This window comes from Polypterus senegalus, chromosome 13 (assembly GCF_016835505.1).
Source record: "Polypterus senegalus isolate Bchr_013 chromosome 13, ASM1683550v1, whole genome shotgun sequence".
NCBI classification, from domain to species: domain Eukaryota; kingdom Metazoa; phylum Chordata; class Cladistia; order Polypteriformes; family Polypteridae; genus Polypterus; species Polypterus senegalus.
This window is the reverse complement of record NC_053166.1, coordinates 76,000,586-76,023,969: the sequence shown is the minus strand read 5'-3', so window position 1 is coordinate 76,023,969 and position 23,384 is coordinate 76,000,586. Positions and strand designations below refer to the sequence as shown.

Genomic DNA, 23,384 nt, shown 5'->3' with positions numbered 1-23,384 from the left:
TTGAGGCGGCATCTGCAGTCGCATATCCCCGGCACGTAGAGGTCCCGATTTGGAGACTCTGCCTGTACTGACTGGCCTCGTCTTGTCTCAAAGACAAACGTCCTCCTGCGAGGAAGGAGTGTGGATCGGCATGACCCCTAGCTCTTTGAAATGGATTTTAGCTGCTTGGCTGTTAGATTGCCTGTTGGTTCAGAGCACCGAGGAAGTCATCACACCTAAGAACTGCACGCTGGAATGCATTCTACAGGCAAGTACACTTTTTATTGAGCGTAATGCCTGGACGTCTAAACCCAAACGTTATCTCATGTCTTTTTTTTTTTTTTTGCTGCTTGAAAAAAGTGTCATATTTGCATGTGAACAAATGACACCCTCAGTGTCACAGTGGCCTCTCCTAAGTGATGACAAGAAATGGCCTTCTTGGCGATTCAGGCTACTCAGCCTTCAGACCACATGGTCAGTTTTGCTTTTTTTAGGTGGATTAGCACTGATCAGGGATTTATTTCTTGGTATGGCTTGTATGGCTTGTCACCTGTATTAGGTTAAAAGTAACTGGTGACACCGAGTGAATGTCCACATCCTATCTCTTGGGAGCAGCAGTTACTGCTGCATTTACATGAGAACTTCTTCCAATCTAAGTATTTCTATTAAAAAATGACAGAGCACTGAGATGTTGGAAAAATGTATGTACTGCCGTGTTAAGGGAAAGGTGCATCTTTATTGGCAAACATGAGTAAAGATGTATAGTCAGGACCATATTTGCTCAGTTTGATTTCCACAACTACCAGAGTGTCACTGCTGAGCCCTTCCAAACATAACCGACTTCCAGGCAAAGCTTTGTTTGCCAGACTTGTCATTCCCTTATGGTGCATTCTGAACAGACCTTTTTTTTTTCTTTTTCCTCTTGCCCATAAATTAAAAACATACATAAGCTGTTTCTGATTTGGTCACATTTACAGAAAAGAACGGAAAATCTTACTAGTGACCACTGTAAACGAAACATGGGTAACAAAAAAGAAGGGAATGCGGAGGAGTGTGTGCATTAAGTAAAGGGAGCAAACAGCAAGAGCCTAGCAGGACTCTGGGTGCCCTTCAGATTTGTATGCGGGCCTGCAGCTCCTTCAGTCCCCCCACATGTATACCAGAGAGTTGTGCCTCTGTACTCGTCAAGGCTGGGGCGCCCAGACCCGTCATTCTCAACTGGAGACCGACTTGTCACTTGCTTTAAATAATTGTTCATTTCACACTGACATGGAACTCAAAAATGTTGTTTGCTACAGCTGAATAGTGAAATAGTGAGCCGTGATCTGTTTATCATCAGCCTGCTGGGTAAATCTTCGCAAAATACACAAGGGTACTCCTTTACAGCCAATCACCTCTGTGCTTGTTTTCCAGGAAGACTAATAGCTAACAGTGCCCACATCCACAGTGAGGGTCTCGGCCAAGGGACAAGGCATGGGTGACTGCAACAGAAGTTGCATTGTTAAATAATAAGATGGCTCAAGATGGCAGAGTTGGCCTTATAACTGTAACAGGGCTGAAGGGTCTTTAAAATTCCAAAGCCATGGATCTTATGGTGACACACAGCTACAAACAAAATGTTTGGGAAAGCAATAATTAAGAATGAAAGCTTACTAAACGTTACTGGTATTCTTATCCACGCTCCAATATTACAATAATATAGCCTCATCAACACATAATACACAATGTCCTCTAAGTGGCGCAAAAGCTATTGTTAGAAAATTAAAGGTTGTGAAATTTTCAAGAGGAAAAGGGGATGAAAAATGATTATCTCTCTGTCAATTTACTAGCAGTTGTCGCCAGTCCCACTTAATTTTATTCTGCTATTTCCACTGTGATCAGCTTTCAGTGAAAGAAGTTTGGAGTGAATATATTAAATTAGAAATGCGGCAAGAATACATACCAATTGTTTTCTATTTTCATTCAAGATGTTAACAAGCATTTTCTAACTTTCTTTCAAATTACACTAATTTCCCAGTTCCAGTCCTTCCATCGATTCATGTGCCAAAGACAACAGTAAGTCCACTGAGGCCAGAAGGAAGGTCTGCACAAGTCTAAAGCAATTTACTTCAATCAGCACTTAAGAAAGAAAATGTTATGAGGTCATTAAAAATAGTGGAAAACTATGGCAGTAGCCATGTGAAGGAAGTGTTTACACCAAAACAGAAAACACACAGTCCAAGACCAAACTCACGTCATACATAATATTTTTAATATTTTGACGATATAATCCTGTAACCAGAGTGGATCCAACCCATTCAAGTCATCCCACACCGGCTACTAAAGTGGCTGCCGAGCTGAAATCAGGATCACCTAAAGCTTCTTATAAATCTTCGCCTTTGGAACTTATTTATTGTGAGAAACTGGTTATATGAAATAGCTAACAGAACACTGCAGCATTTCCCACAATCTAATTAGAAGAAAGATTATAGGCTACCACCCCTAGAGCAGCAGCTAAAATAACTGGCAAAATAGGTAACCAACACTATTTCTATGAATTCACATTGCAATACGGAAAATAACCCCAAATGAAAATATATTACAAAACGGAAAAACAATACAAATACAAATGTCCATTTACAAACTACCAATTCCGCAAGACATTTCCCTGAATTTAAATACATGCAATTCTGAATAACAAACATACAAACAATGCACAAATAAACATCAAGAACAGGCTGGGGAAGTCAAAGTGTTACACCTGATCTCAGTTCATGGAGTGTCCCAGTAGATAAAAGATGGTAGAGAGAGCGCTCTGAAATGCTTAGACATTATTAAAAATGGCTGACCAGTTGAGGTCTTCTGGCCTTTTCCAGGCCCACTCTCAGCAATCCTGAGATAAAAGGTGGCCAATAAAGACTGTGTGCACATGCCTTCCATTCTTTTCATTGTTAAAAATTGTCATTTTTTACTTTCATCTTTATCCTGTCTGCGGTGGGCTAGCACCCTGCCCGGGGTTTGTTTCCTGCCTTGCGCCCTATGTTGCCTGACATTGGCTCCAGCAGACCCCCGTGACCCTGTAGTTAGGATATAGCAGGTTGAATAATGGATGGATGGATCTTTATCCTGTCCTTCCTAGATAGGCTCACCTTACCATCACTTGACCAGGTTGAATCGGCAAACCTGCCACCGCCACCTTTAAATTTCTAGGCAAGTAAACATAAATTCAAACTAGTACAAATAAAGATGGCACTACATGAACTAAAGGCAAATAAACATTGTATTGCATTAAATGAAGGTAAAAAATAAAGAAAAATAGTGTTACAAGTCTGGAACAGAGTAAAGGACATGCATTTTCACAAGTGACACGGTATGGTGCAACACAAGATTCCCAGACCTGCTTAATCCAATTCAGGTTTGTGGTGGGACTACAGCCTATCTGGGTAGAACTTATCGGAAGGCAGGAAACAACTTTGGACATTGGCAGTCCATCGCAGGGCCCGCTCACATTCACCCAGGGGCAATCAGCATAATCTTCGGAGATGTGGAAGGAAAAACTAAACAAGACACAAAGGAAATGTGCAAACTAAACACGTACAACAGTCAGGCGTGGGAATCAAACCCAACATGCAGGATCAGAGAGACAGCAGCACTAACCTATGTAAGACATTATATTAAGCTGGCCTGCCCCCTTAATCTGGTTTGAAACATTCTCTACCTCAATGGGTGTCTTCTTCCTGGGCAGAGAAAAATTTGTAAGTTAGGTTCAAACATCTGGTATCAATACTACATCCTTTACATATCATTTTTGAGATGTAAATTGTAATTAGAGGTGTCATGGGACGTGGAGTGGTTAAACGAAGTGTGTGCATTTTGGGTATGTCAATGAATTAGATGGCACAGATCCAAAAAGAATATGGAGCTGATAGTCTAAGGCATCATGGTGTGGCTAAAAGTCTATAAAAAAATCTGTAGTACCTAGACTGACAGAGTGAAGACCCTGTAGTTAACACTCTTACCCCACATATAGCTAGCTAACCCAGTCAAGCCATGCTGATTACGGTACGAGCCAGGCAGTGAGGAGGCCAAGTGTGGGTTCCAGATTAAAACTGAGGACCACCAGAGAGCACTGTGTCAGTATGTCTTGCAACCCTGGCAGCAGCTTAATGGTTGTCCAGAATGTCAATGTTTTTAAAGGGTGGGGAGTCCAAGCCTGATTGTTATTTATTTGTATGCATTTCTATTACCTACCTGACAGACAGGCTACTATGCTCCACAGTTGAGGAATATCTGCAAACAGATGTTTGTTACGTATATTTTTAATTTGTTTTTACAGTGCATCATTTGGATGACTCTCACACACTTTAATCTATAAAATGAAGCAGTAGCAGCGACTGTCAGGGGGTTATTAATTATTTAAAACACTGGGTGTTGCTTGTTGGGTGATACAAAGTGATGGATCAAACAGATGCTATCATTTGAGTGGCACATTCACTCAGAGACGAGGCAGGTACACTATGTACAGACACGAGACACGAGATTCAAGTGGACCTTCGAGAGAAGCCATGTAGTTGTCATAACAGCCCTCTTTAAAGGTACCGTAGACAAAGATTCAAAAATCCTTTAACACACTGCTTAATCCCTTGTAAGATCTGTTATGTTTTGAATGGTCATTTATAAACTGTAAAGATAAATAACTCTCTCCTCCCGATTTCATTCATAGACTTTTCTGTTATTAGCTGTTAGCAGATGTGTATTCGGCTTCATTACTTCCAGTACGAATTAACCTCCGTGTTTTTTGGCCTATTTACTAATAACTTTTATTTCAGCAGTATTTTATCATATGAAAATTCATGTACTGTATACTGCTGCAGCCATGGAGGTGGTATGCACAGGTAGGTTCTTAATATACTATAGTATGTGCTGCAACTGGTTACTTACATTGGGTTTGCAAATCCCGACCTGCTGTATAATACAGTTCTTTATATTTCTACATTTTATAACCAGACCTCCAGCAGGCAAAGAAACTTGCAAAGGGTTCCCAAACGAGTCAAGTGTGGATGCTGAACTGGTAACCTCATCTGTCTTGTGCCTTAGCCACCTGGCATTCATTCACTGTTTCTAAATCATGGCACCGCATTCTAACATACACCAAGCAGGCTGGGTTGAATTTCTTGCACCTGTGAAGTGAGATTTACTTGGGCCAAAGCATCTGTTAGCGATTGGTTTCTACCTTGCGTGGCACACGCTGTATTTATTGCTCCTTTGCTGGCTGCACACAGCTGTATGACAAATTGCTCATTCAAGAGAGTTACTAGGAGATTCTAAAATGAAACAGCCCTGCTAAATTCCATGGTTTATAGTAACCTGTGTACAGTAATATGAAAGTGGTTCAACTGCGTAATAATGAATAAATGACCTTGTTTTGACTGTTTGTCTTGCTGGAAATTATTTAATAGTAGCTCTGCATGATCTGAAAATATAGGTTAAACAAGGTAGACACGAAGCAGCACTGTGAGCACAACCTAGCATACTGACACGTCACTAACTCTTATTAATGACAGGTAATCTAAAACGAGAATCTGCTCATTCATTACTAAGTATAAAGAACTGTATTTGGACGCAGATCTGAGTAAAGATGTAAGAATAAAGAAATCAAATTTTTAATGAACTGCTAAAAGCACAGAAATACAGCAATTTCTCGTTTGTCTATTATTATTAATTTATTATCTTACCTTACAGTTTAAATGTGATATTCACCTTGATATGCAGCAACAGCAACAAAGGCATTACAGCATTGTTCAGTCATTTATGAATGGGTCGAGCCAGTGACACTCAGTGTGTCAGGTCTGCTTTTCTGTGCTCAACATTTGACTTAATACTGGAGTTAAATCTGCATCTGGGCCTCTTGTAAGATGTTATCCTGTTTAAAAGTGATGGGCATAAATATGCAACCACAACAAACATATTAAAATTTGATATTTAACTTTCTACCACAATAGACAGGAACTATTCTAAACTCCAGTTACTATTTTAGTGTTCAGATATATTAGATACATTTCCAAAACTTAAATAAAACATTCACTTGTGACTAATAAAGAATACATCATTATTATTATTATTGTTCTCCCCGTGCCTGTGTGGTTTTCCTCCGGGCGCTCCGGTTTCCTCCCACAATCCAAAGACATGCAGGTTAGGTGGATTGGCGATTCTGAATTGGCCCTAGTGTGTGCTTGGTGTGTGGGTGTGTTTGTGTGTGTCCTGCGGTGGGTTGGCACCCTGACCAGGATTGGTTCCTGCCTTGTGCCCTGTGTTGGCTGGGATTGGCTCCGGCAGACCCCCGTGAACCTATTCGGATTCAGCGGGTTAGAAAATGGATGGATGGATGGATGGATGGATATATTAGATACATTTCCAAAACTTAAATAAAACATTCACTTGTGACTAATAAAGAATACATCATTATTGTATTTGTTTACCATTTTAATACTGTACTGTACTGTAACCCTAACCCTAACCCTAACTGTACATTTTTCATTAAATAATCTTTTTTTTCCAGCATAATAAAACAACAGGTCTCCTTATCTGTACATATTTGTATAATGAAGCCTATACCCTAATATGAAAACAAGAGGTTCATGGTAGGATCCAACAACAACGTGCTGCCAGTGTATTAAAAACCACCTCCTGTAACACTATAGAACATTACATTCTCAGATCCACTTAATCCAACTCAGGGGCATAGGAGGACAAAGGAAGGAACCAAAGTTGGACCAAATGTTAGTCTGTAGCAAGGTACATTATGGATGAATCCACAAAGGACCAACACGGCATTACTAAATGAACCCAACACAGAATACACAGAGAGCGACCAGATGTGGGATTCCAACCTGGGATCTTGGATCTGTTAGAATAATTATCTGTTAATTTTCTGCTGCATGTTTAGCTTCAAGCAAAGAGAAATGTTTTTAGTAATAAGCTGCTTACAGATGCCCCATCACTAATAAAGAAAATGAGACAATGGTAAATGAGCTTTTACTGTTAATACATATTTTTTTAGTTGCTACTGCCACGCAACAAGGAGACCAGAGTTCATGTCCCAGGTGCTCCCTGCGTGAATATGTGCACATTCTTCCTGTGTTTTTGTGGGTTTCCTTCAAGACAAAGATCTGAAGGTGTGTGTGTTTCCAATGCGATGGACAGTTGTTATTCCTGCCTTGCACCGCATGACTGCTGGGATAACGTCCAGATACCTGATAACCATGACCTGGATACAAGTTGGCTATAAAAATAAAAGGATATATTTATTTTTTGCATGGGTTCTAACATTGTGACTGTTAATACAAACACTTAAAATGAGTTTTGGTTTCTCAAAACTTAGTTATTTAGATTATAGTTTTATTTGTGGTGCGGTGGCACAGTGGGTAGCGCTGCTGCCTTGCAGTTAGAACACCCGGGTTCGCTTCCCAGGTCCTCCCTGCGTGAAGTTTGCATGTTCTCCTTGTGTCTGCGTGGGTTTCCTCCCACAGTCCACAGACATGCAGATTAAGTGCATTGGCGATTCTAAATTGTCCCTAGTGTGTGTGCATGCCCTGCAGTGGGCTGGCGCCCTGCCCAGGGTTTTTTTCCTGTGTTGGCTGGGATTGGCTCCAGCATACCCCCGTGACCCTGTAATTAGGATATAGCAGGTTGGATAATGGATGGATGGATAGTTTTATTCAACTTTGTTAAACCAGGGGGCTCTTTCTCACAGGACATACAACGCTGCTCGCATTGTGAAGGGGGGGTGGAGCGGCTAAACGCATGCTAAAGAGATGCCGTCGGATCATTTGCTGTCTTTCTGCTGCTGGCGAGCTGCCTGTTCTGCTAGTCGCAAGTCGTTGTTTTAAGAGCTGTGAGCACATTATGCATGTCTGCTAAAAGCAATCCAACAACTGCGAGGTTAGATGTCTGTGGATTTGTTTTAAATGATGTGTCACTGCCTTGTCTCACGTGACGTTATAAAAACAATACTTGTCCTTTATTTCTGGCCCCGAGCGTGGTTAAATGTCTTTCTCACAGGACGTATAATGCTGCTCGCGTTGTGTAGGGGGGGGCAGCGTCGATCATTTTAAAGCCTGTACAGCCGCAGTCCTTTTTGCCACTTCATGTCTCTGCTGCTCACGTTGTGATCGCTTCTCCGTGATCATAAATATACACCTGACCAAATTGTGTTTTCTTTGAAATTAAACTTGTCGTTGCTTTAACTGTTGTGGGACCACAGATTCTCATAGCGTATGGTCCATTATTGTGTAAATCCACATTCTGTGCATTGAATGATGCGAAGGCGAAAAGACTTTGTTTTCTGCTCTTTGCCTTTTATTTCTGACCTCGCTTTGTCCTGCGATTTTTTTCAATTACACCTGGTCCTGATGATTAATTTCCTTTTGTTGGCGCTAATGCGATCTCTACTATCTTTTTTTTTATATACCGTAGCGACTGACGTAATAAAGTGTCACAAAAGTTTTACTTGAACAATCGCCTACTTCGTAACCCCAAACACAACTTTCTAACCCTTCATTCCCTGGGTCTCGCCCCCACCCCACATCAGTCAATACCCCGCTATCAGTCTTCCATGCTGCACTCCGCCCTCCCTCAATCGGACCTAACATTCACTTTAAACAAAAAAGGCTTCAACCTGGCTGGGATGCTACAATACTTTTCGAATTTTACTACTTTCATATTCTTTACCTTTCTCTGCATGTGTATCGCGCCATCGTTTGATTGAGCCTTTCAAATTCCACTAATTTCATAATCTCTTATCTGCCTTTTTTTCTCTCCAACGCTTTTGGGTCTCTTTTCTCCGCGCTGCTCTTCCTTCTTCACTTAGTCGTTGACGTTTCATCTAGAACGTATTGTCCTTATACACTTTATATGTGCTGAGAGCACAGGATCTGTGTGTGCTACATGCCTTTACACGACTGAGTGTTTAGCTGGCTGTGCTTTCTTGTTTGATATTGTTTGCATCTCACAGGTCTTTTAAGTGTCTTCTGAGAAGATCACATCTCGTCGCCCTGCTTTTCCTTTCCAGGATTTTTTTTTATAATAGAGAGATACGTTATGAGATAAAGTCTTTGTGGGCGGTAATCTTACTTGCCATTGCTCAGGAGATGTCTACTCCAATAGGATACTACAATGGCGTATTTCTTTTCAAATTTGATTGCCCCGCTATTTGTTTTTCCCTTTTTTTGAGTAACTACATCTTTTAATGAGTTTCTTGAATCTTTATTATGTTTTACTGTATTTTAATCTTTCAAGTTTTTAGCAGTCATAGCAAGCTGTTCTGTACAGATAAATTCAGAAAGTAACATTTATTCCAATTATGGTTTCACAAGCATAGGTTGTCTACCTCAAGGACTATAGATGATGGTGGATTGTGAAACAATGTTCAACGTTTCAGCTTAATCTTGTGTAATAATGTAGCTTCAGATGGGAATACTGAGCAGAAAAATGTTGTGGTGAGCCGTATGGTCAGCAAGTTTTGACTAGTCTGTACTTCCCTTACTTTACACAAACTAAAGTCACGTTATGAGAAGAAGAAAATCTAATCCAATGTAGGAGAGCAGACAGAAAAACTCTACAAGCTAGAAAACGATCATAGAGCGCCTTATTTACTGCCTCACAGCTCTTGTCTGAATCCCTGGCCTGTCTGTGTTGCATTTGCACTTTCTTTACCTTATCTGTATGACTTTTCTGCAGGTAACGTCACACTTAATGTCACATGCCAAAGATGTAGAGGTAAAGCTAACTGCTCATTCTACATCGACCCCATGTGAGTGCAAGTACCCTGAGGCTGACAGAGAGCTTGTTCATAGTTGGTAAAATGCACGGATTGATGTATGGTCTTCTGTCTACAGGTAAAACTGTTTGTTGAGTTCCACTTTTTAGGTAGTAACAGTAACAGTTGAGAAATGCCAGATTTGATTATGCCAAGTGATTATGGCTTTGGACTGTTACGGTATGCACAGACACTTGCTCTTTGTATGAGGCTCCATAAATTACAAAACCTTAAAGCTCTACAGCTGTAGAAACACTGAAACTATTGTACTCTGTACATGTAAATTGTAAGCCATCACTTTGGATTAAGACAAGAGTTAAATGTAAAAGTGGCGAATATAATTTTAAAATCACTAAAATACTTGTATTTGACATAAAATGTGTAAACATTTTCTACCACGTATAAAAGAAAAAACACATCTGTTTCTTCTGAAAGCACAATGTCAGAGTCTTCAGATTTTATGAGAAAGATTACCTGTAATTATGATTTATAGCCTGCACAGCTATGGGCTATACTATCCATATACACTGAGAATTGTCATTTGATGCCAAATTGGATTAAGTAAAAACACAGCTCCTACAATGTTCTGCCAGAAGTCCAACCTCAAGTGCGAGATCCCTTGGATTAATCAGTCCGTCAGTTGGCCCCTGGCCTCTACTCTCATTTTGGGTTGAGGATATGTGGCACAACTGTTCATGGGGATGTGCATTAATCATCTAATTATCGGAATTTAATATAAAACAGAACTTGGCACCATCATAATAAGCTCTGAAGCAAAGAAAAAATAAGCTTCGGTAAAGAATTTCCATGTGTAGATTTAACTTTGAAAATATCAACAATTTAATTATGTACATAAATAGGCACAAATACTCTGTATTAACTATGGCAGTCTGCGGTGGGCTGGCACCCCGCCCGGGGTTTGTTTCCTGCCATGCGCCCTGTGTTGGCTGGGATTGGCTCCAGCAGACCCCCGTGACCCTGTAGTTAGGATATAGCAGGCTGGATAATGGATGGATGAACTATGGCAGTCATTTTCATTGCCATTTCTGCTTTTTTTATTGATAGAAATAAATATATAATGACAAGCTAATCTAGACAAACTTTGCTATAAAGAGTTACGGTATATTTTTTAACCTTTCTGCACATATTTTTGTTTCCTGCTTCAGGACATTTCATTTCCTTAAAATACTCTCTTTCAAGCACCTCTGCAGAATCAAGTGCATTTTCAAAAGGAGCGGTTTATGATGGGATAAACTGGGACTGCAAAAATTAAGTTGTAGATTTTGGGCAGCATAATGGAACATTGGTTAGAGCATTGCTGCTTCACAGCTGTAACAGCCATCCCAATACGGTACAGTATAGTGTTTGTATGTTCTCCTTATGTCAACTGGAATTGTCTTTGGTTTTCACCCTGGTCTAAAGACATTTATGTTGAGTCGATTAGTGACCCGAAATTTGCTAATTCAAATGGACCCTATTCAAGGTTGGTTCCTGCCTTCTGCCCATCTCAAAAATAAAATGGTAATAGTTAACCAGTCAGGACAGTACTGCTTATTTAGATAGATAGATAGATAGATAGATAGATAGAAACTTTATTAATCCCAAGGGGAAATTCACATAATCCAGCAGCAGTATACTGATACAAAGAAACAATATTAAATTAAATAGTAATAAAAATGAAAAGTATTAAAATAAAATTAATGTTCGCATTTACTCCCCTGGGTGGAATTGAAGAGTCGCATAGTGTGGAGGAGGAATGATCTCCTCAGTCTGTCACTGAAGCTACTCCTCTGCCTGGAGATGATCCTGTTCAGTGGATTCTCCATGATTGACAGGAGTTTGCTTAGTGCCCGTCGCTCTGCCACAGATGTTAAACTGTCCAACTTTAATCCTACAATAGAGCCTGCCTTCTTAACAAGTTTGTCCAGGCGTGAGGCGTCTTTCATCTTTATGCTGCCACCCCAGCACACCACCGCGTAGAAGAGGTAGAAGAGTATTTACCTTATAGGCATGCTTTTAAACTAAAAGCATGGTTTTCATCAGCTCTTAGAATGCAGACTTGGAACAAGACTGTTGCACTTAACACAGCGATGTAAAAGTACTGCTTCCTGATGGTTTACTCAAGAAAATAAAGATACCTTTTGGATATATGAAAGTCAAACAATAAGCAAACAAGGAAGCTCTTAATAAAAACAATGCAGGATAAACCAAAACTATATTGAAGGCTCCTTTCTTCTATTGCCACAAGGCAAAACAAAAACTGAGAATTTGCACATAATACCTCATAATGTATCAGTTCACTAGAAAGAAAAACAAACAAGAATTGAGGAAAGATTGATTTAAGCCTTCCGTTTAATTATGTCATTGTCTTCAAAAGCTGCCAGATGTAAATGGCTTTGTCTTTATTCAGGAGCCACAAGGATTGTGGAAAATCACAAACAAAGCTGTTTATTTCCTTAATTACTTAATAAATCTCCATCCTTTTTTCTCCTCTCAAAGTATAGCCCACTCAGTTTGTTTTTCCAAAGGCTCTTCAATACATGTTCAGTCACTGCCTTGACTGTCTTGTTTCATTTTACAAGTTACCTTTACCTGTTAAAACATGCAAAGTCATAAATATTTCACATCTTTCACTGAGCTGCAATTAGTTGCTGACAAGCCCCTTAAAAACAGTTTCATATCAGGATTTTGCACGATTTTTCCAAATATTATAATGACCCCAGAATAATGATGTGTTCTCTATGCCTCAGGAAGCCCAAGGTTAAGAAGACCCATTTTAGTGATTAACATCTTCTGTATATCTGAATAAGTCCAATATATTAGGATATTCGTCTTATTAGGTCATCTTTTCTGGGATAAAAACATTTTACTAAATTAATTATAAACAATAACACAGAAAATGACTAATATTATCAGTACTCGCCTATGATTGGCTATGACACAGGTATAATCAGTTATCTTTAAAAGCCAGATAATTAGTTGGACAGATGCCATGTGTGAGTAGTTAAGGTGTTGCCTGCAAGTTCAGGTTAAGTACACTGCCGTAGGACATCCCACCATTTGTTGGTAGTCTTGAATAAAAGAAAGGAATTTATGATGAGGATGTTGAAATGCATTAGATGTTAATCTACATTCTGGTCTAGTTTATAGAAATGGAAAAATAATTAATCTACTTAGCACAGAACAGAGAAGGTCAGACCTTGAGGAGGCCACCAAGAGGCCTATTGCAATCATAAGAAAACTGCAGTCGTTTGTCACTTCAAGTGAGGAGAACTGACCCTGGGAAAAGCTTATATCAGATGTTGGGGACAGTTTGCTGGAAAGCATGTGGGAAGCTCTGTAAAGAAATGGAAGAAAATTTTAAGAGGTTGAAAAAGCAAAAGGAACATTTGCTCCCATATGCTAAACAAACCAATCAATGCACTTTGTTCAAGTAATAATGAATTCATTTACATGGGATATTTCATACATAGCATGTTCTCCCCGTGTCTGCGTGGGTTTCCTCCGGGCGCTCCGGTTTCCTCCCACAATCCAAAGACATGCAGGTTAGGTGGATTGGCGATTCTAAATTGGCCCTAGTGTGTGCTTGGTGTGTTTGTGTGTGTCCTGCGGTGGGTTGGCACCCTGCCCAGGATTGGTTCCTGCCTTGTGCCCTGTGTTGGCTGGGATTGGCTCCGGCAGACCCCCGTGACCCTGTATTCAGATTCAGCGGGTTGGAAGATGGATGGATGGATATTTCATACATAATAATAATAATAATAATATACAATTAACTAAAAAGATTACTAGAACCATTATCTATTTAGCTATGGCCAGATGGTAATGTGTTTTTGTCTTTCTCAATATTTGTCGGTGATAAAGCAGTAGTGAATACAGTATTCTTAGGCCGGGTTTATGCTTCACGCGACACGTGCACCTGTGGACGCTGCTGGTACACAAGCAGTGTACTGTTTATACTTGCGCACGTGATGTATGTAAGTCTGGAGATTCCACCAAGTGGCAGTGTGAGATATCATCATGGTGAGAAAACAACATTCAGCTTTGCTGTATTGTGAATTGCCCAAAACAGCCATGAAATTCCTAGGACACCTTGCCACAATATGTCAGAAATGGATGGATGTTTAATGATTACCTGCTTTAATCGAGGGACACACCCCCATTCCATCAAACATTGGGCATGAGGCAGAAACAGTCCCTGGACAGGGCATCAGCTCGTCACAGGGTGGATACAAGCACACACATACACTAGCGTCATTTTAGCATCACCAGATCCCCAAACCTGCATGTCCTTGGAAGGAAACCGGAGCACACTGTGGAAACCCACCAGGAAAACATGGAAACTCCAGTCAGGAAACAATGGGGATGTGACTCCCTACTGCAAGGCAGCAGCGCTACCACTCTGCCACTGTGCCACCCCCACATGAGTAATTACTAACAGTATTAATTATTTAAGTTAATCATTTATCTGTACAATGTAACATACATGCTTTAACACATTTCATCATGAAAGTGATATCAAGTATAAATCTAAGGATTCTAAATGTGCAGAGAGCTGGAATATCATAAATGTAATGTGTTCTGTGTGGCAATTGATGGCTGCCGCAGTTCACATGTTCCAACTTGAACACACTGCAACCCAAATTTTTTTGCTGATATTGCAAGTCGCACTCGACTGAGGACGTGCTAAGATGACGTGTCAAATGAACACTGAGAACACAAGCAGCCATAATGCGTGCACGTTCTGGGCGTGAAGTATAAACCTGCCCTAAGGCACTGCTTCTTTTTTTTTTGCCTCAGCTTTGGTCAGGTGGAAAAACGGGGCACACAGTGCAAATGAACGGTGTAGGTAGAACAGTGCCACGGTACAAGCTGACACTGTAATCACGCATTGAAATGGGGCTGGCTGGCATACACAAGAAAAGGAGACAAGGTGGTGAGCTGCATGGAAAATGAGCCGTGAAATGGACAAGAAAAGTTAGGTTAAACTCAGAGTTAGCAAATGGCCTCCTTGGGTACACACAGTACTCCTTGTTGTGTCCGATTCTTCTGACTCCACACAATGCAGTAAATACAAACAAATCTTAAAAGCCGTATTGGAATGTTAAGCGCTCTTGTATTCTTAAACATCAAAGAAAGGAGGTGAGTGTGGGTAGCTTGGTTAGAGGTCAAAAAGCAATGTGCCGCTATATGCATGGTTTACAAAGAAGAAACGGAAAACTACAGGTACAGCATATTGGTGCACTTCAAGCTCCTGGTACAACACAAGCTGGGAGCAACACTATGCCTTGGTGAGTTTAAATGGTTGCACAGCTCAGCAAAACAGGACCCTGCAAACAGAACATAGAGGAGGTGGACATTGTACATAGTTCACAGTATTATTTCTTTTCACCTTTTCTTATCTGTACAGTGCTTAAAACACTGTAATAATAAGTCAACGCTGTACAAAATAAGTTAAAGGAAAAAAAATAGTGCATATTGCTTTTAATTTAAACTCTCCAAACCCTTGTAAGGGTACAATATTACAGATCACAGCATTACATTTAAATCTGATTGAAGCTACCACTTCTACAGGACCTGTTACAGAGTGAAATAAAATGTATACCCCAGATTCTCATTATTACTACTAATTACCTGTTTGAATTAAAGAGAATACAGTTTACTCTAAAACTGTGTTCTGCAATGACCATAAACAAAGCCAAAGTAAACGGGAAAAGCAAGACATGATCTATGGCAGGAGTGTGTTAATTGTTTTCAGCATATTCAAGAGTAAGGCGCTCCAGTGAACTAACAATATTAGCCATTGCAGGAAAGAAAAAAAAACACAAGAAAGATTGTATCCAGAAAAGGACTTTCACATTGCGACACATACAATTAACATCGGATATATATATATATATTTATTTGTTGTGAGGTTTCTGAACTCTTTTGGGATTCTCCCAACAGGACAAAACACCAAAGCACGATTGTCGCATCTGTGGAAGGCTACTTGCTTGTCCGTCTCAGAGGCAACTGTAGGATCGCAGTACCACGGCATAGCACCGTGAAAACAACTACGAGCTGATCAAGATTGTGCTTGAAGTGCCTGCCACCGATGGCTGATGCAAGGAACATTACAAATGCAGGGGACAGTATAAACTTGGCCACTAACCTGGCCATGACTATGCCTGTTTGCTATGTCTGTGTATAGGAGAGTGGTAGCTCCCGCTGCAATAAATAACCCTGCTGTTGCTGTTTGAAGTTGAATAAAGCTGGTGTTGCTAAAGTATTGAGACAAAGCCTTGTGTTTTTGGGTGCAAGACAGTGCCTCACGTATCTATATTATATAGTGAATAAAAGAGATGAACACAGAAAATGGTTTGGAGAATTGGAAAAAAAAAAAGCAAAAATTGTCAATATGTCTTTATAGACTTGAGTCAAAACAGCCTTGTGCCCTGTGATGGCTGGGATTGGCTCCAGCAGACCCCCGTGACCCTGTGTTCGGATTCAGCGGGTTGGAAAATGGATGGATGGAGAACTGATTCATTGTTAACAAGATGGTGTTTTTATAGTCAGGTGGAGGAAGTGATGTCATCGGGCCCAGTACTGGCAGTGTGACATTGATATGCCCAGACGGGAATTCCATCAGGTGGTCTGCAGAAGAAAGAGAGAAAGGGTTAATGCACACTGACACCCCGTGGTCTATTGTGGGACTGCCATCTTTGGAACCCTTAAGCTGCCTCCTATGCATGTGTGTGACAATAAATCTCTCTATTATAATAAAAAAATATTGGGAGATGAGACCTTTTATCCTGCAATGTAATGTGATCTTTTGAAGAGAGACACTTTCATGTCCTGCGAGACCAGACTTTGTGCCAAAAGATTTGACCATGACCAAAAGACAAAGATTAGATGACAAAGTAGAACGTCATGAAGTATTCAAAAACTTTGCCGTGATACACATGCAGAGCAGGTTAGAGATAATGGAAGTACGAAAATTTGAATGTCTCAAAAAATAATAGTAAAGATCATATTAGCGCAAACAAATGGAAATTATATTGTTCGGATTTAAACTTTAAGTCGGAGACTTGTAGATCATCTAATTCATGTTGCCATCAGGGAAAAGTAGTGCTTCTTCCCAATGAAGAGGCGTAACCGCGAGAATTCATCAAAGATTTTTTATTTGGTGAAAGTGAATTTCACATACGCTGTCACGCTTGGGTCACAGATTTGCACAGATAGATACACAGGAGATTTTAGAGACAGAAACATTATTCAAGCACTTCAAACAAACACAAGTCTCTTTCAGGAGTGAATCGAGCTCAGTGTGTAGTCGGAGGGGACAGTTCCATCTCTCAATTAAAAAAATAGAAAATCTTCATCTTCATAGGGGCAAGCCTTGGGAGTGGAACCCCCAACAGGAGCAGAGGATGTCTGGGGGACAAGAGAGACAAGGCAGTGAGACAAAAGGACAGCTGCTGTACAGGCTTTTAAATGTTCAAAGCGCCACGCAAGATGCAGATCATACGGCATGGCAGCAGCAAGCCAGCAGCTGATCGAGCAAAGAGTTGTATCACCGCGAGCGGCAGAGATGTGAAGTGGCTGGCACGTATCACAGCCCGATGGTTTGGGGGTTGGCAAGCAAAGCGAGCAAGGGGCAAAGTCCCCTAGTCTATATATATATATATATATTAGTGGATGCTAGTGGTCGCTGTTGCCCCATGAAATCCACCAAACAGACGTCCAGGACACGTGTAAAAGCACAAAGATGATTTCTTTAATATTTTTCTTCTTATACAGTGCACAAAGCATCACACCCTCCACAATTCTCCAATACTCAATGAAATACAATGATCAATAATACCAATGAACAATCCTTCACTCCCAGCAGCTTCGTCACCCAACCTCTAAACTCCGGCTCCGTCTGCTGGGGTTTCCCACAGTCCTTTTATGTTCCTTGACCCGGAAGTACTTCTGTCCCTCAGTCCATGTGATTTTATAGCACTTCCGGGTCAGACGAAATCTTCTTCTTTTCTTCAGCCTGGAAGTACTTCATTCCTTCTGTCCCCGTGATTAGGGAGTACTTCCGGGCTATAATGAAAATACTCGTGCCTCCCAGCAGCGTCTCCTGGCAGCCCCCACGGTATCCAGCCGGGCTGTTAAGCCGAACTCCAATGTCCATGATGCCCTACTGGAATTTGGGGTACCTCCATGTTGTAGGGAGGACTCCATCTAGCGGTGTGGGGGTATTGGCCAGGATAAACAGCCAGCCATATATCACAGTTCTCCCCCCTCAGTGAAGCACCATGGGCAGTAGTGTGCAGCCCCGCGAGGGTTGTCTTCCTCCAGGAGGAGCTTCTGGCTTTGGCCAGACCTTGGCTATGCCCTGCACTGTACTCCTGGGAGAACCTAGGGGGAACATTATACAAATAAGACATTTGTGCCCCGGTTCTCAGTGGACAATTTTGCCAAATATGGCCCAGCCAGCGGTATTCATAACACAGCCGCCGTCCTCCTGCTAGCCTCCCTCTGCAAGACTGGAAACATGGATTTATAGATGTTACACAATCCAAATTAAGGAGTCTCCTTCCCTCGTTGATAAATTAAAATAAATGAAGGCACACAAGTGTGAAGAAAAATATCACGTCTAAGTATCCTTCATGGATCTCACTAGAAGGGTCAGCTCTTCCTATCAGCAGGGAGTGCTCCCTCACTGTACCACTCCCAGTTACCCAGGTTCAGATATTACTGCTAGGCCAAGGCTGGCATTACAGTGTACACTGAGTGAGGATCTACTCCAAAACTTGGTGCTCATCATTCTGCAATGCCTCTTGGCATTTCCTGGTTCCTGTGCTAATTCAATGTGATGAAAGAGGCAGTTAAATTTTGCAAAAATCATAATATTTAAGCTATCTTTAGACAATAAACTGAAAAAAATCCCTGTAAACACATGAACAACCAGAGTATTTAATAAGGTTCTTGTTATCTATGCAAACTGAACATTTTTAACATGCCTTTGTGGTGCCCCTTAAGTTAAATTTTATTAAGCATTTCTGCTTTTATGCAAGCTCATTCTTATGTGTAGGTATTAAGTTGACATTTTACATTTTAGGAGCGCATAGCAAGTTATTTTAAGTTAAACCTACATCACATGCTCCACCAATATAAAGAATGGAAGAGGTTGTGTCAAAAAGGACTTTATTTTTCTGCCTAATCAAGCCATAAGTTTAAAGAAATTTGTCACAAATTAGCCGAAGCTACAGGCCAGTATTGCTTAGTAAAGTGATGGCTTTTGGTAAGGAGATTTTGTGTCAGAGTTCACTGTATAGGAACACGCCTCACCTTGCAGACTGGCATACTGTGAATACTAATTTAATGAGAACTCAATGTCCAGTGTATGACTCTATTAAAAATGTAGGATCTATGTGCCAGGCTAGAAATTCAGCTTGGAAAATGCACAGCAGGAAGAGAACAGTTTTCATGTGCTGAATGTACACTTGCTTTTTCATTTATTCATTTTCTGGACCTTTCATCTGCGGTGGGCTGGCGCCCTGCCTGGGGTTTGTTTCCTGCCTTGCACCCTGTGTTAGCTGGGATTGGCTCCAGCAGACCCCCGTGACCCTGTACTTAGGGTCTAATAGAAAGTCCTGAGAAACACGACACTCTAACTGAATACTATTTTTTTTAATCACAAAAACCTAACTTATGAACAAGATCATTTTCACACTGCTGTACAGTCTATACAGGCATGTGCAGTAACTGTCAAACACAGGTAAAGGAATGTGTACGAGTGCTGCTAGATCTTCTGGCAAATTTACACAGATGACTAAAACCTATTCAAAGATTATTTAAAAACTGCAGCCAATTGATAGTGGTTACAAGTGTAATTATCTTCTTTTTAGATCTTTTGTTGAAAGAACTGCTGCATTTGAACAACAGCCAAATCACCACCTTTATTTGGCAACCAGACCAAAAGTCGAGTTGAGTCATCACACACACACACCTACACACACAGACGGAGTTGACCTATCAAAAATGGAAAAGGTTCAGGAACTTATTTCAGATTTTTTTAAGAAATATTATCTATGTATCTTTTTCAGTATTGTAGGAGTCACAGCCTATCAGGACATTGTCCAGTGCCAGTTAGGAATGAAATAATGGAGAAAAATAATGTTCTCAAAAAAAAAAAAGAGTCTCAGGACCACTGATAAAGGGTATTTAGACACCATCACAAAAACTACTGACCAGTAAGCACTAGTACAATATGTAATTTATGGAAAACAGCAGGCCACTACCACATCTGCAGCTACTCTAACCACTGTCTAAATTTCAGGAAACATGCCCATTGCATTACTATTAATTATATCTTTGCATAGCTAATGTTTTAAAACTGTTCTAATTTTGTGATGGTACAAAACTCCTTAACTAATGCATAGACCTATAAGCCAACTATTAGATGTTTGTTTCAGTAAATGGCTTGTTTAGTACAGGTAATCTGCTCTCAGGGATTCCTATTGTGAGCCAATAAGAAAACAGAAGATTTCATCACCTTATATTTCTTAAAATGTATTTCTCTTTATAGGACATATTTTTTTTACACAATGAAGAGAACTATAACGCTAAATCAGGAGCGAGTTTCTGTTATATACAAAAGACTCATAAGCATGTTGTGTGCTATAAGGGTTAATGTAGATGATATCTTAGAATACGTTTGAAAAAGATACCAATTTTTAATTAGAAATCTAATGATGTGATGAATTTGCCTTCACTCAGCAGCAGCCCTTCCATATAACATTCACCTGCAATGTACTGCAACTAAAATAAGCATAGCTACATAGAACCAATTACTTTTTTTTTCTGAGGGGCTCAATTATTGTGAGGGTAGCATGTTGGCACAGCAAGTAGTTCTGCTGTCTCATGGATCAAGTGTGCAGGGCTTAAATCCTGTTGGTGGTCGTTATCTGTGTGGAATTTGCATGGCCTCCTCATGTCTACGTCGGTTTTCCTCCTGCACCACCAAACACATGCAAACTGGGCTAACTGGAAATTACAGAATGGCTTTGTTTAAGTGGTGATGATGTATTTAAGAGGGCCCTGCAAGGTAATGGCACATTTTCTTGGGGTGTTTAGGTTCAAACAATCAGATTACCCAAAATTATATCAACATCCATTATGTGATACTATGTGCAAGAATTTTTCTGGGCATGTGATATTCACTTAATGTTTGGATTTGATTATGTTGTGCATTCTGGATTGTGAACATAACCACAGAATTCACCTGCATCTGTGTTGCCAAATAATTTACACCAAGTTCTTTTTTACTGAAAAAAAAACATGTAGGCAAAAAATTCTGAATTACAAACACAAAATAAACTGAATCTTCTTTATTGTGAATACTGTAGACCTTCAAGAGATGAATGACAGAGACACTAAGTGTTGCTGTTCTTTCATCTTAAGTTCAGGGGAAACGCACATAATAATTTTTCGCATTTCTTTAATTAAATCTAACCTTCCAGGTTTTCATATTTTTGTACTTTTCCACAACAACTGAACTTAAGCCAATGAGGTTGAGGAACATCAATGTTCTCAAAAGAACTGTGGTCCATTCCCAGGGATAAATTCTGTTACAGGAAAGGTACATTATGTGTAAACTAAAGCTGCATATACGGATGTACATTACAGAAACAGGACACCTTATCCACTAGTAATTCTGGTCAAGATTTACACCTAAAAGGACATAAGCTTGGCCCACACAAACTCACTGGCTAATATGTTTGGCAGCTGCCATTTTAGCTAGCATCCTAATCATAACTGTTCATACAATTCAACTTTGCAGGCATACCTCCATTGAACATTGATGACTGTAGTATGTAATTTAATTTTGTAATTTCTTATTTTATTTATTTCTGGTCTTCCTCTCGCTTTGTGGTCACTGTATTTAACAGTTAAAATGCACTGGACGATTAACATCTTTTTATGATCTCTTTAATTGGTAATAGGCCATATTCTTCTGTCTCACTCTTTGTATTTCCATCTTGGCTCACACAAGTGCACTTCTTTGTTCATAATCTTAAATCGGCATGTGACCTCTAATTCTGTATCAAATTTCACTTTCTCGGATAACAACTTTAAGTTCTTCTACTTTTTGCTCAACTTTGTATCAAATCTCAGGATAATTAGATTACATACTCTGTAGCTTTCTGATATTTTCATAAAAAATCATCTTCATCTGTAGTATCACACATTAATAATTTTTATGTACTGTATTAGTATTATTCATAGTGTATGATTTGGTCACAGATTTCCTGGTTACGTTGATTGGCAATTCTAAATTGCCACTCTAGGAGTGTGAAAGTAGGTGTGTATTTAATTAGGCCCTGCAATTGTCAGGTACCATTAATTTCCTGCCTTTTGCCTAGTGCAGCCAAGATAGGCTCTGGCCAGCCCGTCAGATTATTTAGCCAAAAGAAAGTAGATTTGTAAAAAAACGCATTATCTCCAATAACATGTATTTTTATAAATTCAATAATTTTAAAAAGCAGTGAACTTGGACATCTTTGCTAAATTCCTCTTTTTAATATAAACCTTTTAGAAATGTCATATGGAAGTTGTTGAAAACCTTGTGTTAAAATTTTAAAGCTGCTTTCACAAGCGTCAACGTTTGAAAGATAATGTATGAAATATGTGACAGAAATCTTAAAAGTAAAACAAAGCCATTACCTTCAGTTAATTAATGGTGAACCAAAATAGCACTATAAATTGGCCATTATTAATGAAATTACATATTTTTCATTACGAATTTGGCTTTGGTGCTATTTGCAATATAATCCACCTTGATGAACCCTAGGTCATCAACTTATATTTTTGTAAATCAGGTTTAGAATACAAATTATCAAATTCATTTTTACTAAGATTACATATATATGTATTACAAGAGTGCCTGATGCACTACGCTTGTATTGATCACTTGAGAGTCTACATTTTTATGTGAGAAAACAACACCTAGACCCGGGTTCGCTTCCCGAGTTTGCATGTTCTCTCCGTGTCCGCGTGGGTTTCCTCCCACAATCCAAAGACATGCAGGTTTGGTGGATTGACGATTCTAAATTGGCCCTAGTGTGTGCTTGGTGTGTTTGTGTGTGTCCTGTGGTGGGTTGGCACCTTGCCCAGGATTGGTTCCTGCCTTGTGCCCTGTGTTGGCTGGGATTGGCTCCAGCAGACCCCCGTGACCCTGTATTCGGATTCAGCGGGTTAGGAAATGGATGTATGGATGAAAACAGCACCTTTTATAAATATAAACTTAACTGAACAACAGGAGTTTCCAAGTTGTGGTGCACTGAAACAAGGAATGCTACAGCTGCATTATATCTCAGTTAGTTAACAAGTTCTCAAAATTCCCCTCCACTAACATGGTTCATCAATCATACTTAAACCCCACTATGTATGCCCTCCCCACTCTGTATAATTGGCCACACCATTAAGACTCTGTCTTTTGGTTGCTTGATGACAACTGCTATAAAGTATTTAAATGACAAAGGAGGTATGTATGTATTTGGCAAGGCTAATTTGGATTTTATGCATTGATCACTTTGTCTTCTACTTCAAGTTCAGCTCAGTTTAGTTTTTCTTTCTT

General features: G+C 39.9%; 1 protein-coding gene across 3 annotated transcripts in view; it reads left to right on the top strand.

Annotated features, from left to right (window-relative positions):
- Positions 1-23,384, top strand: part of si:ch211-207e14.4 (interleukin-17 receptor D) — a 75,494-nt gene continuing 52,110 nt past the window's right edge. For all 3 annotated transcript variants that reach the window (XM_039775153.1, XM_039775154.1, XM_039775152.1), the window contains exon 1: positions 1-247. In XM_039775153.1, the coding sequence (XP_039631087.1) occupies positions 131-247 (117 nt within the window). In that variant the 5' untranslated portion in view covers positions 1-130. The remainder of the gene's footprint in view (positions 248-23,384) is intronic.